This window comes from Orbicella franksi, chromosome 11, assembly GCF_964199315.1.
Source record: "Orbicella franksi chromosome 11, jaOrbFran1.1, whole genome shotgun sequence".
NCBI classification, from domain to species: domain Eukaryota; kingdom Metazoa; phylum Cnidaria; class Anthozoa; order Scleractinia; family Merulinidae; genus Orbicella; species Orbicella franksi.
The window spans coordinates 16380755-16395993 of NC_138155.1; the positions used below are offsets into that span (position 1 = coordinate 16380755).

The 15239-nt window shown below is 37.1% G+C and overlaps 1 protein-coding gene and 1 long non-coding RNA gene across 5 annotated transcripts in view; both read left to right on the forward strand.

Moving 5' to 3' along the window:
- Positions 1–1646, forward strand: part of LOC145503147 (uncharacterized) — a 43342-nt gene extending 41696 nt beyond the window's left edge. Inside the window, exon 4 of the long non-coding RNA XR_014051440.1 lies at positions 1–1646. This exon is cut by the window's left edge and continues 1317 nt beyond it. This is a non-coding gene — a long non-coding RNA (uncharacterized LOC145503147).
- A 5815-nt stretch (positions 1647–7461) lies between these two features.
- LOC145460467 (regulator of nonsense transcripts 2-like) overlaps positions 7462–15239 on the forward strand; it is a 32750-nt gene continuing 24972 nt past the window's right edge. For 2 of the 4 annotated variants that reach the window (XM_081445298.1, XM_081445297.1), the window contains exons 1-4: positions 7463–7852; positions 9554–9599; positions 10028–10105; positions 11369–11444. In XM_081445298.1, the coding sequence (XP_081301424.1) occupies positions 7662–7852; positions 9554–9599; positions 10028–10105; positions 11369–11444 (391 nt within the window). In that variant the 5' untranslated portion in view covers positions 7463–7661. Of the gene's footprint in view, positions 7853–9553; positions 9600–10027; positions 10106–11368; positions 11445–15239 lie in introns of all 4 variants that reach the window. The other 2 variants (XM_081445299.1, XM_081445296.1) reach the window with 2 other exon arrangements.

The following is a 15239-nucleotide window of genomic DNA, read 5'->3' on the forward strand; positions in this document are numbered from 1 at the left end:
ATGCAGTATGACTCAGTTCAGCGTTCTCTTATTTATAAGTTCTGTATGTGGTATACATTGTACACCGTGTCTGCAGAACTGCAAGGAGGGGTCGCATAATTTATGACATTTTTGTGCGTAACTTCCTGTTTTCAGTAATAATTATTGTTTAACACTATTTATTAGTTGGGTTAGGCATTGCACCTGCTATTTCATAGTTTACGTCTACGTACGTAAAAAATAATAACATGGTTTACTGTGTTATTTCTTGGTGTTAATAAAACAAGACATATGGTTGGCCATGTTATTTCATGGTGTACCATGGTTGACCAAGTTATTTCATGTTCTACATTAGAGATAGTTCGTGGTTGACGATGTTCAATCGTGGTCTACATTAAAAAAAGGACATGGTTTACCATGTTATTCCATGGTGTGCCGGCATGTTATTTCATGCTTCGACCTCAAACCTCAAATTCCCTGTGGTGTGGTCCTACTAGACGAAAGAAACAATTTGAAAGTTGCTTTGAACTCTCTCTTAAGTCCGTTAGAAAGAAAGAGAATAAATTCCGTTGTGATTGGGTTGCAATGAAATCTCGGAGTCGCAACAATGAGATTGATCCAAATCTAAGTAAACCTTGAGATCAAAAAAGTGGAAATCTCTAAACGTTGCCTATAGTTTGTCTAGGAAACCACATTGACGAAACAAGCCTAACAGCACTAGTCAGTGTGGGAGAGCATTAAACAGAAAACAATAAAGAGTGTTGCGATATGGCATCAATTTGTATTTAAAAAATAGAAAAATGGGAAACAGCAAATTAGGGAATAATTATGTCGAGGCCATTGCAAACCTCAGAAAGGTCCAAAATTAGTCCAAAAGTCTACAACACGGCTTATGTACTGACGCCACCTAACAACACGTAACTTCGGTGATCGAACATCATTTTCGCACCAACTTGCTGGATTTCATCCACTCACAAACTTGTAGGTCTTGATGTAGACAATTATGTACTAGACAATCATCAAATCACTACTTTATGGGACAATTTACACACTAACTTGCGGGAGATCATCCAGACACCAAGGGTTGAATATTTAAACGAAGTTTAGGCGTCGTTTAAGAAGGTATTGGTCTAAACCGGGTCTCAACCTGGAAAACGGGTTATTTAAACGTCACTTACCCTAAACCCCGCCTAAACGGAGTCTAAACACAGCTTCGCAAACAATAGCAACTTACACCTGGTCATGAGTAGGTTTAGACGTAGTCTAACGTTTTATTAGTGAGAGTTTTTGTCATGGATGGAAGTTTGAGATATAGACGCCTACAGCAATGGGCTAATACTCGACGTGTTCGAAGAATCCGACACTTGCGGGATAGGCTTAATCCTTTAGAATAATAGAAGATTTTCCAGTGGATTCACTGACGCTTGAATAACGTCGGCAACCAGTTTACTAATAGCATTTGGTGAAGCCGGGGCTTTACCACCACCTGTCTTCTTGCTTTCCTTCCGTTGCTCATCAAATTCCTTTTTCGTTTGCAGTTTCATGCGCTTCCAACATCCCTGAATTGCTTTCATATCGCGCTTGTTACCATCGGGATTTCCGGCGTTGAAACTTTGCACAACTTTTTCCCACGATAACTGTTTCCTTTTTAAGCTGACATTGTCACGTCCTTTGTTTTCTATATCGAAATATTGCTTCCCGAGTAGTCTGCGGAGCCACTCGGCTATCGCCTCGTGAATCCACAGCTCCTTTGGCAATGTTATGACGAAATTCATGATCAATAACAAGACAGACGCATGAAAAACTGACGTCAATTTGGCATTTGACCATTTTGGGGTCTTGTTATTGTAAGAAACAAATTGACGTCAGTTTTCTATGCGTCTGTCCTCTTATTGATGGTAAATTGCTTTAAACATGGTCTAAGTGGTTCTGCAGAAAACTTTGATGTTATGACGCAATTTATCATCAATAAGAGGACAGACGCATAAAAAACTGGTGTCAATTTGTTTTTTATAATAACAAGACCCCAAAATGTTCAACTGCCGGGAATAAATGGGGGGAAAAGACGCCGTAAACTTGCCGTGAATTTTATTGAAACTGACGCAAACATTATCAATAGCTTTCCCGCTTTTTGATTGGCTAATTAAAATAGTCAATAAAATCTCATTGGTTAAGAAGTTGACAGTTTGACAGCCGAAAGTTCTTTTTTTTTCAAATTTTTATTGCTTTTGCACACACAAAAAAACTTCACATAAGTAATTAGAATAACACTAGCACTACTTACATTTTTTTTTTTGACAAATCTAAACATATATGCTAAGTGTTTTAATTTACAGTATTTCCCTTGTTATTTAAAATCTACATAGAGGACGAGAAATAAGGACAAGAGGAAGAACTTTGCGTTGTAAAACATTAATTAATCTTTTTGATTTTAGGCCATTCCCCCCCGCCCCCCCCCCTTTTTTTTTCGTTTATTGTCGAATGCGTTTTCTGATTTTGGGTCGGTCGGTCGGTCGGTCGGAAAAGGAAAAAAAAAACAAAAATATAATTGGAAAAGGAGTCTGGAGCTAGGAGGCCCGGTACGTCAGCATAATATCCATGGAGCCTGGAAACAACAAGGTGTGGTTACAAAGTCAACATCGCGGCAATGGAGGAAGGAAAAAGTCGACGTCGTTGTTAAAATCAAACGAGGACAGGGAAAAACTAAAACTCTGTAAGGCAAAAATTAAAATTGCTTATGTTTCAGATTAATGTGACAATTGTTTGAAATAATGTGTCATTGCCTTCTGCGTGACTTTTTTTTTTTTTTTTTTTGAAAACGCGAAAATCTGGATCGGTCGGGAAAAAAAAGGGGATGGCCTTACACTTGTATTTTATTTTATTGATAAAATCAATGATCTGTAGTGGCGGTGAGCTATTTTGGAGCTTACATTTATAAATATGATAGCGCAGGAAGAGAAGAGTATAATTCAATTTCTTTGTTAGTGTGTTTGATGCAGAAAAAAAGCCAAAGAGAACATTTTCAGCGTTTAGAATGAAATTAGAACTATTATTTACATTACACCATTGTAATACTTCTTGAGTAAAGGATTTTGTGAACTGGCACTCTCTAAAGGTATAATCTATGGAGTCTGATTCCCCGCAATAAACGCAATTGCTACCTGGTTTGATGTTAAATCAGAACAGTTCCGTCTTTGTGACAACAACTCTGCGAATGAATTTGAAGTGGAATTCTCTTAACTTGTTTTCGTTGCATACTTTTCGGACCGACCTAAATATCTTTCCCCAATCTGTTTTGTCTTCTATGATAGTTTTGTTCCATCGCCTTGGGCCTGCATGCTTATCATTATATTTCCGATGAATAAGTAGCCAATAGAAGTCTTCTGACTTTGCCTTAAGCAAATTTATATTTACATTTTCAGTCAGACGGAAGGAATTCGGGTCCTTATGGACTAATACTTTCAGATGTTAAATCCTTGGATTTTGCTTTTGTCAGGAGGTGACCTGGAATAGCAGAATAACTTGGTAATAGTGAAGGAAGGAAGTTTTCTTCAACGAATATTTGCGCTGAAAGACTGGAAAGGGGAGGACTTCCCCCTTCTCGTCTAAAAGATTTTCAATTCTTTTAATGCCTTTCGTAAACCATTCCTTCCAGAAAAAAGTTTTACCTTCGATCCAAATTTTCTTATTATTAAATAAGATTATATCTCCCACATCACATCCATAAAGAGTCTTCAGTTCATGAAAATACAGGAGTATGTCCTTGTAAAATGGGAGCATATTTTCAGTCAAAGTCCTTCCCGTGATAATTACAAGTCAATAGAAACCGAAGTCCTCCATAAGTTCTTAAAAAAATTATCTGGAGCAAATTTCCAATTTGATTGGCCATTTTGCAATAGTCTCGGAATCCATACTAACCGTAACGCTTTAATCAGGGTTTCGATGTCTGTTGTACGCAGCCTACCGTTGTCAGAATCCTGGTATAATTCCTTTCTTTTTATTTTGTCCCTTCTATTTTTCCACAGAAAACAAAACAGCCTTCTCTTGACGTTGCCGGCAATATCGTTTGGTACATTGATGTTTGAAGCTGAGTGTATTAGAGATGATATCCCAAGCGCCTTGATTATCATGGTTTTACCAAATAGTGTTAAATCTCGTGATCTCCATATGTCTAACTTTGCTTGCAGTTTATTCATCTTAAGGTTGAAATTCGTTTCATTGTTTCCTTTCTCGTCGTAGGAAAAGTAAATACCCAAAATTCTAGTTGGGCTACTAACCCATTTTAAATGTAACGGCTTGTTCTTATTATTCGCCCATTTCCCGAGCCACATAGCTTTAGTTTTCTTTATATTTAACTTAAGACCAGAAATTGCACCAAAATCTGCTACAATTTGCAATCCTTTTTCCACAGAAGACAGATCGGCACAAAAAAGGTTGGTGTCATCAGCAAATCACTGACTGACTTTAATTTCCTTTTCAAACACAGAAATTCCCTTGAAATCTATACTTTGGCGAATTTTGTTAGACATTAGTTCTGCAGTTAGGATAAACAGATACGGTGAAGGTGGACATCCTTGCCTTACTTCGGTGGATGGTTTAAACCGATTTGTTGCGTAACCATTGTTAAGCACTGTACTCTCTACTTCCGTATAAAGTACCTTTATCCAATTTCTTAAGCTATAACTAAAGTTATACATCTTTAATACATTGCTTATGCATTACTATTCTAAAGTATCGAAAGCTTTCTGAAAATCTAGCGACAGTAATATAAGAGAGCAATTGATTTTCTTAGTTTGCTCCATTATATCACTAATGAGCCTAATAGTTTCACCGCTGTATCTACCTTTCACGGCCGAAAGTTGATTTCGCTTAAATTAAAATTTTATCCGTCTGTTCTCTTATTGATGATAAAAATGAGCCAATCAGCGCGCGAGAAATTAAACAGTTATTGTAAAACATTAAATCGAGTCCTCTATACATTGTTACATCCAATGGTTGTATTTTTTTTTCCATCATTGAAGGGAAAGATGGAAAATACCCAGTGTTTGCCCAATTGTGTAGAATTTTAGAGCCGTTTCCGAAGGGCGGAATGAAGTGCTCACCCGAAGGTAAAACTCTAATTTAACTGATCATGAGGATTTTTCGTCTTTCTTCAATCATGCCTAGTGCAAAATGTGAGGAAACTGAACTTTTGCGTCTGTTATTAGAGTTTGTGACTATGTTCGTATCTCGTCTTTGTGATATGAAGCCTGAAAATCTGGTAGCGTTACTTTTCCCCAGAAAAATTGATCCGAACATAGTTGAAATTAGTCCACAGTTTGTCAGGCAAGGCATTGTCACAGAAGAGCACGTTTTATTATTTTTTTTTTTAAGGGTTAACAGTTTTGTCCGTCACTGAAGTGGAACGAGAGAAATCTTCATCCTTAATGACTGCTGTGGAAACAGACGAAGCAGAGGAAGAAGTGAAAGCACAGGAACTCACATGGGAACACTCAGAGGCAGTAGAGGACTTCCCTTTTTCTGCATTTTGCCTCACACCCGCAAACATAGAGCACGACTTAATTAATAAGTAAATTGATTGATTGGCTGATTCATTGATTGTTGGTTGGATTCTTAGAACCCAGAGATTGGACCAGCAACTAAAATTGTTTTAGCCATTTTATCCAACAGAATCGCCTAAAAAGAGTCTAAAATAGTGTCACCTATAGCTTGTATTATGAGTGACAGAATCCTTCAAAACGTTGGCAAATGCAGCGGCTAAAGGGAACTGTCGTGAATATTTCAAAACCTTAATGCTGATGGATAACTAATTTTTAAAAAAAAGTGGTAAATAAGTGCACTGAAGCTATAAAACAAAGTATATAATGGATAACTCATGTACTAGGTTGTGATATCAAATTGACGACGCAATGTTCAGACAAACACACGCATGTACATCCACTCAGACACACAGACAGGCTCTTAAGCCGACTGCCATTCATGCTTACATTTTGATCAATTTTTTTCCTGCTAATAGTTTTGTCTTCTTCCTCTTCTCCTTCCTTTTATTTGAAAAAATCAAAACAAAACAAAACAAAACAAAACAAAACAAAAACAACAACAACAACTGAATGAGACAAAACCATCAGCAGGGAAGGCAGTTTCTTGAACTACATAGGAACAAAGAAATAGCAAAACACCCCTTTTTGCTGTCAAAGAAAGATAAATTAAAATGACACCTTTGCAACTGTGACAGAATGACTGGCTATATCTCATCTCGTTTAGAATCACATCAAAACCTTCCGGCCATAGTTTACAGTATGTATGTAAATTTGTTTGTTTTAAAAGAATCCTTACTTAAACAAAAGTCTTTCTTTGTATTCCAGGATGGCTTGATGTTTCGTTGTTCAAGTTGGTCCCAGTTTAAGGATTGGAAGAACTCACGTCTTCTGATCCAGGGGTACTACTGGTTGTTCCAAGTCTCAAGTTTGCTAACGCTGTTTACCTTCAATAATTTCGTCTTGTTTAAATGGGTTTTGAAGTCGACATTTACGGTATTTGAAGTAGTTTCGTGGCACATCAAAACCGAAAAAAAAAAACTGAAAAAAACTACGATCATTGCTGGCAATAGAATAAGACCATGCTATCGTGTGACGATGTTAAAATTATAATGGTTTTTGTTATAAAATTAGTCAGAAAAATTATCCAGATTCAACATCAATCTGCTGTTTACCGTAAGCTATACTATCACAGATTGTCTTGCTGGGGACAGTTCCATGTAGTTCTAATAAACAAAGCCACTAATCGATTGTTAAAATCAAACCTTGATAAAAGTAGGCTTGATATCACGTTTCCTAAGGTGAAAAAATTATACGTTTTTTTGCTGTACATCGAAACCAAACAAACTTTTTGGATTAACCCTGTCATAACTGTTAAGAAGGGTCCACTGAGTGCTGCGACCTCCAAGGGCTTTAATTCACAAAAAATAACTTTTGCACGCCTTTTTTACCTATGTTTTACGTCTAACGGCTAAAATTTTCCAATTTTTACGCCCAACAGCTAAATTTTTTGCCCGTCTTACAGCTAACGGTTAGCCCAATTGAGATCCTCTTTCAACTCGAATGGAGAAAAAGTGGACGGGGGTGTTCGTTGGAAGTTTTGACAAGAACCCGCAAGAGATACCAAGATCCTGTACATGTTTTGTGGGCGTAGCTTGAATTTTTTTTCACCCCTAAGAGGTACCAATTCTAAAGCAACACATTATCTCCTGTCATTTTTGTCCGGCTCACGCGCTGCGCGTTTTTAACCCCTAACAGGTAGAAGAGCACCCCCGTCCCTTTTACCCATCCCTTCCCCCCCCCCACCCCCCCACACACACACACACTAATGTAGAGTCAGTAGTCAGTTTCTTTTTTTTTTTGGTGCACAAAAGAAAAAAAAAACCGTTTTTGTCATCATTATAAGTTCATCGTGTGAACTTCAAAATGAAAGCCGAGAAGCTCTGGGAACGATGACCGTTGTCAAGGAAAATAATGAAAAGAGTCTGGTGTCTAACACAGCACCAGGTCACGAAAGCTGAATAACTCACGGAAAGCTTGACTGCGGAGGCGTTAAAAAGATGGCGGATGATAACTTTCCTTTACTAGCGCATTGACCCACTTTTCCCTCGATGTCGAAAGGAAAGAAAGCGTTATTGATCGTCCATGAATGAGGAAACAAGCAAGGCAGAATGTGGGGAAGCGGAGCAAATTTCTGGAGGCAAAAAGTGCGTGGTGCGAAATTGTACGCGCGAAGCAGTGGAAAGCACAGACAAAGTAAAGAAAGAGAAAGCCCAAAATTTTATCAGCCCGACTCCAGAAAATGAAACTGGTGCAAGTATGGAGAAAGCCAAAAGGTATTTAACGGATTAATGTAGCGTTTAACCCAAAGTCTAATAATGTGCGTATACGGCCAGGCCTAGTTCAACAAGAAACAGCTGAACATGTTGTAAGGTGACTCAAATTGATCGTATCAACTGCAGCAGTTCGCCTCATTTCCGTTTACTGGCTGAATTTCCCACTGTTTAGCAGTTGGTTTACCAGGATAAAATGAAAAAGTAGTCGACGGTAAAGGTTATTTTTATTCATGGAAAGGGTAGTAAAGTTGCTAATGCTGATTCCTGGTATATTCCAAGCTTTATATATTAAACAAAGTTTATAAGCACGAAAAATTACTTTGGAGTAATCTACTCTCGATGTGTTTTCATTTTCAAAACAGTTTCGATTTTAAAATAAACGATTATACATGCTGTGTTTATTGTACTAATTGGATCATTTCAAGTGTGACTGTACTCGAACCTAAATTTTACGTAGGAGATTTGTAATGCATCAAAGGAGAACGTATATTGCAGCTTAGTAAAGATGGTTTATTTCTGAGCTGGGGTTTAAGCTTTATTTATTTGTATATTTAAGTTGTTAAAGAAGTAATAAGAAAAAGAAGCCATAGTGGTTTACCATGAGGATGTAAGGGTTAAGTATAGAGAAAGCCAGTAAACAGGTCTTTTAAAAGACTTACAGCATGGAAGAAAATGGTTTCAAAGGTGAGCTTCAAAAAATAGTGAATTTTACAACCTGTATGTGGAGTGTTCAAGAGCCACTAAAATAATAACCTGCTGGGCCTTTGTTGGCAGTGGATCATTTTGGTAAGGGTCAGGGTTAGGGTTAGGGTTCACTGCTTATTGCAACTGGACCATTTTTTTTTTTTTTTGACGGGGTTGGAGGAGGGTAAAGCAAGTTCATTTCTGGACGTTAATGCAGGGCACTTTTTGACCAAGTGAAATGTCCATTTTAAGGTGGCTTACTTCAGTTTCTCCAAGACTAGGTAGTATGCGCTGTGATCGCTTGCCAGATTTCAGAATTAGTCGCTCTAGCAAAAATGATGCAAGTAACCCTAGGAAGAAACGAAAACAACTTCAGCACTTGCAATCATGTTACACCTGCTTTCAGAGTTATGTGCATAGCGACTATCTTTCAACACGCCATCTTTCGACATGCTATGTAACCTGACCTATGTCAGACATTTATTTTAAGATGGACAGCTTTTGTTTCAAACAAAGAGATTTGAACAGAGGTGCAGTGAATCTACAATTGATTATCGCAGTTATATACACAGTTTAAGCAGTTATGAAATTAAATCCCATTCAAGCCTGAATTTTTTGTTTTTTTCAGGCTTCAAAATTTTTCACAGCAAGTTGTGTGTATAACTTCGATTATCAATCATGTCTTATACATGTATCTTTCTCTGCAGTTCAAATATATGATCTTTTATATATTCGCTTGTAGAGGCGCAGTGACTTATATACGGGGTGTTGTAATCCAGATCAATCAGAAGACCTATAGCCTGGAAAGGGGTCTTTGAGTGTTTCTAAGCAAGTGCAGTTATTTAATTTTCTTTGCTGTGGTGAAAAACTGATTCCCCTTATTACCATTTTGCCTGGCTGATGTACATTTATTAATGAGTTACTGTATCTGTCTGGCAAACATGATCATCACCAGAACATGACTTTTGCCTCATGTCCTGTAAAAAGTAATAATTAAGCAATTTGTTTTCATTTCAGCGAGGAGGAGATGAAGGCTGCCATTAATGAGTGCAGGGATGATAAGGTAAAATTTACAATGTCTTCGTAGTGTTTTTTGGGAACATCCAGGTCCAAAGGAATACCGGCCTGATAAATGCTGTGTCCACAAGGAAAGGTCAAATATTAATTCAATGCACTTGTTGTATATTTCACATACTTTATTTGAGGTCCAGTGGATATTTGAAGCTGATACCAAGTACAGTGTAACTGATTGTTTATTGATCAATGGGTATAATCATTTCATAAAGTTAGATGGGCTGGTTTATTGTCTGGTTTAATGAAATACAGATAAAAGATCCTTGGGAATTCTGAGTTTGGATTGAGGGGAGTCTTAACCATGACCAAAACATCTTTTGTGGGAAAGGTATACAATGTACATGTAGATATTAATAATTTTCAGGAACAATGCAATGAGATTTCCTTCAAGACAGTGTCATAATTTGTATTTTTAAGGACACAGGTAATGTGGACAGCAACAAAGGGAAGGAAGAGGAGGACGAAGAGGAGCTAAGAAAAGAAGAGGAAGAAATGGTATGCTCAAGTACATGTACATGTAGTTTATAACATGCTACAAATAACAACTGATTTTGCTGTGTTATATAAACTGAATATTATGCAGTCTTTAGTGGTTGTATTAATCTACTTAAATAGGCCATATGCATGTTTACGCCAGACCTGCAAATTTCACCACCAAGCCTCGTTTTGGAATTGTAAACTTAAAAGTTTTACAACAGCAAATTCCTAGTGCAGTGTACAGTGGCAGATCCAGACTTTGAGCTAAGGGGGAGGGGGAGGGGCACGTTTTTGTTTTACTTGCCCTGGCAGCTTTTCTTATTTCAGTCATTTCTTCTTTTTCCACCCAAAATAAGGGGGGCCCCTCCCCTAGATCCACCACTGGTGTAGTTGTAAAGAATTCTCACACACAGAGAATGAAAATGCAAAACACAAACGAAGCTTGGTGGTGAAATTAGCGCGGCTGACATCAACATGCATATGGGTTATTAACAAATTAAACAAAACCAGATTAGCTTTTGTTAATCAAATCAAATCAAATCAAACCGTATCAAATCTACATGTATTTATTTGACTGAGCGCAGTTAACTATAATACACAGATTACAATGTAGATCATTTATCACTGACATTAAAACTGAAAACTGAAAATGAAAACTGCACAGCAGCTTGAAAATCTTGATAAACCTGTGATGTGAGTGAGAGTCATGGAAAAATGTATTTGCCTAGGAATCTGATACATGTATAAATTGTACATTGAGAACAGAATACCTGCCAAAAATTCTTCCTGCTTCCAAGTTCAAAAAGGATGGTACATAAAATAGCCAGACTGTTGATTTTTGCACCTGTTCATTTGTAACATGTACTTCTTCACAAGGTGTATTCATGTACATTGTACATGACTGGGTATTGATAATAAATGTTGGAATACAAAAAGTAATGTAGGTGTATAGTCCATGCAAGTCTTTGAAGGAGCTGGTGACTTGCATCAGGTGCCAGCTCATTTTGAAAAGCCTGGATGCTACTAGGAAAATTCATTTGCTCTGCAGCTGATTGTTTTCAACTGATTGTAATGAAATTTGGTTGTACTTTGCACACAGTATAATAACTATTATAATTCCTTGGAATGCTTCTAAAGCAGTCAACAATCAGTTGAAATGTCAGCCGAGTGGAGTTGTAGAGTTCTGTTCAAAAGAAGGGAAAAATGGTGGGAATTACCTGGTCATGCATGAATGTCAAGCAGTTTACTGTACACGTGTAATGATATTATTTGCACATGCAGAAACAATCCTTGAAAGAAGCACAAGAGTGGGTTGAACAGAAGCTTGCTATGCGAGAGAAGAATCTGGCTGCCATAGGTTGGTCACATGCCTTATTTTATAGTTACTCAAACTAACCATGTTTTCCATCTGGCACTAACAGTACAGTACTAGTCAAATGTAAGTTGACATTTTCTTTTGTGAAACAAGAATGCAGTCTTGAGGCTTGAGCTGCATGTTGTGTGTTTGGAGACACTTGTAGAACTTTGAAGGATCTTGAATAGGGATTTTGCAGGGCTTGAAAAAAGTGTTGTCTGGTCGTCCTCGACAAGAAGATTTTCCTGTTGGGTAGATCTTACTGGCCCAAAAAGCAAGGACCCAGGCAACTCGTCTGCCAACTAAATAAAATAAAGTAAACCATGTCTTGACCAGGGCAAGCAAGATTTGAGAGCTGCTTGTCCGAAGGGCAAGCTAGAATTCAAGTTTTTGTCAAGCCCTATTTTGAAGAAACAGTTTTCAAAATAATACTGATCTACATGTATTTCTAACAATATCAAAAAAGTATCATGCTTTGCATCCAATTTGTTGGTGTGGAGCAGGCTTTTAACCAGATGGGCATTCAGTCATCCTGTGGACGGCCACTTTTTAAAGAAAATTGTTCTATTTTTCTCATGGTGCCTTATAAATGTTCATTTGAGCAGGCCCTATAGCGCATTTTGGACACCCACTTTTGAATCCTGGCTGAAAGCCTGGTCTGGAGTTAAACTCTTGTAACACAATTACAGTTGAACTTTTACACAATGGCCACCTTGGGGAGAGAGGAAAGTGGCCATTGTAGAGAGGTGGCTGTTATGGGGAGATAGGGGTGTAATAAATTATGACACCTGCTTGTTTCAGGTATGCAATATTTTTTTCAAAAAATGTGTATTCTAGCATATATAAAAAAACAGTGTATTAATGAAACAGAAACTTATGGTGGCTCCATATAGTTTTACGATCACACATATGCTGAGGTGACAAGCTTATAATCTGCACAGACTCTTACATGTAGGAAAAGTAAGTGTCTTTTTATATTTTATGACATTGACACAGGGTTTGGAAAAAAAACTTCTCAAACTCATTAATAATTCATCAAGTTAAAACAATGAAAATCACAACCGTGAAGGAGGTTTGGTTACCCATTCTTAATTAGCATAGATATTGACGATTTTACTTCTCCATTTTCTCCTTAGTTTTTGTTTCGATTGAGAAGACATATCAAACACTCGAGACAGTGTTTCATTGGCTATCCAAAAACCTCTAATTTCGTCAAAAATACTCCGCTGCACATCGTATTTCCAACTCTCTTCTTGGTGTTTGGATATCCCCATGAAACACTGTCTCTCGTGTTTGATATATTACTTGAATTCCAGCTTGCCGTAGGACAAGTAGCTTTTAAATTTTGCTTGTCATGGGCAAGTCTTAGGTTATACTTTTAATGATTTAGTTGGCAAACAACTTCGCTGATCCTTTGCCCATTGGGCCAGTGGCAATGAAATGTTACTTGCCCAGAAGGAAAATCTACTTGTCTCTGATGACCGGATGGCACTTTTCTCAAGCCAGGCAACAAGGGCACAAAAAGGAAAACTGTCAGTGAATTTTCTCTCGTTTCCTTTGGTGAAATTCCGAAAAATTTGGTAGACTGGCGATAAAATAATGTTTTGCTTTGGTTGGAGGTCATTTTTCCAGGAAATCTAATTGACCAGTTTTTCTGCAGAAGTAAAAAGACATAAATTTGCAAAAATCAAACAAACTGTCGACCCTACCTACTTCGTGTTTAAAATTCACTTCCCTGTGGATTTGATGTACTGTGAAAATTTTGGAAGATTGCAACAGAGGAAACTTACAAAAATCACAAATAAAGTCATGTAAATGGTAAAAGCCCATTTTTAATTTTATTTTGGCAGTCATAATTCAACACTAAAAGCCAAAATTTGAACAGAGGTGATAGTAAAACAGTACATGTATTTCATCATTGCTTATTGCAGTGCAGCTCAGATATACATGTGAACTACACATACGCATACAGTAAAAACCCGCATGTAAGAACCTACTTTTTTCAGAGTTTGGCAAAACAGGTTCTTGTATTATGGGGTACTTATTGACAGTTTAGGCTAAGTAGGTTCTTAATTGGGTTCTTAATTTCTACAGAGTACACATTGTTGTTGATTATCAGAAAATAGTATAAAATCTGGTCTGCCCTTCATTATAAATATTTATTGATGTACCCATGTTGCCAAAAGTCCAACAACATTAATTGATCAATGATACAGTACTGTATATAAAATGTATCTTTCCATCAAGAACAATTCAATTTTCTAAACTCTCGATCACCTTTTTGGTTTTTGGTAAAAATATATATAAATTAAATAGTTAAACCCCACATATAAGAACCTGTTGGAATTTGTTTGGCTTAACAGGTTCTTACATTTTGGGGTATTAAAAAAGCAAATTTCTGCCTGAAGGTTCTTAAATCCCTAGGTTCTTACACGCGGGTTTTTACTGTATTATATGCGCATATTTTGTGTATACGCATATGTCAACATGCACACACATGCGTGTATGTATGCGCGTATATGTCTCTTTGTTATGCATTCCTGTAAGTTTCTTTATCTGAAACATTGTTGGAGAAACAGAGGACATTCCTGGAATAAAAAAGGATCAGGTTACAACGTGAAATTTGCATATTGTTAAAAACGTCAATGAATGCTTAAATATTTTGAGTTTTCGATCACTCCGCAAGTTCACTGATGAACTACTGTTTATTAACACTTGCTTGATCTTTAGCTGCCAAGAAGTTGGGAAAAAAATTGAAACAGTCACTTAAACTCATTATTTTAACAAATTGTTTGCATTTACTTACTATTACGTGTATAAATGTTTACTTTGCAATTTATGGCTCTGAACAACTCACCGGGGCAAAGAATTATTTTGCAAGTAGTCCTCATAGTTTTAAAACGAAATAATCACCTATGTCTCTACATTGACTCCCAGTTAATTTTGAGAATGGTAAATTATGAAACTACAAGGAAGAGTTTTGTGTTTCGCTCGCATCAGCAAATCGTTTGTGAAATGTTTCTTGTCTGAAGCATTCCGTGGCCTAGTCGAAAAAATGAGATCTCCGGTTCTATTTGACACAAATCGTTCATTCAAATGGTAGAAATACTCATTTCTTGACAAGCGAATTGTTTATTTAAGTTTCTATAGCGCACCGCTCATGTGTAGTCAATTTTTCTGCAAGGAAAAGTTCTCTGTATCAGCACATGTCGGCAAGTCGCTTGCAAAATGTTCATTGTCTCCGCAGTCCGATAAGATCTCCTGTCAAAAAAAGTATGTCTCCGGCTCTGTTTGGCACAAATTGTTCATTCAAACGGTAAAATAACTCTTTCCTTGATGAAAGAATTGTTGATCAAAGTTTTTATAGTGCACTGCCCACATTTAGTTCATTTTCTTCAAGGAAAAGTTTTGTGTATCGGTACGCTTCAGGAAGTCATTTGCAAAATGTTTATTGACTTCACATTAGTTCCGACTAGATCTCTCATCGAAACTGAAATGATATCTACGTTTCTATTTGGCACAAATCGTTCATTTTAGCAGTTACATACTCTTTTCTTGATCAAAGAATGGAGTGTTTATCAAAGTTTCCATGACATGCAGTTTACATTGAGTTTACAATTTTTTCTGTGAGTAAAAGTTCTGTGTTCTGGCATGTGTCAGCAGGTCACTTGCACGTACCATGTTCATTTTCTTTTGAAAAACATTATCTTTTGGTAATACTTGGCACAAATTGTTTGCTCTTTGATGATGGGGTTGTTGAAGCTTCTATTCCCGGTTCTAGCAGTAAATGGTGTGCCC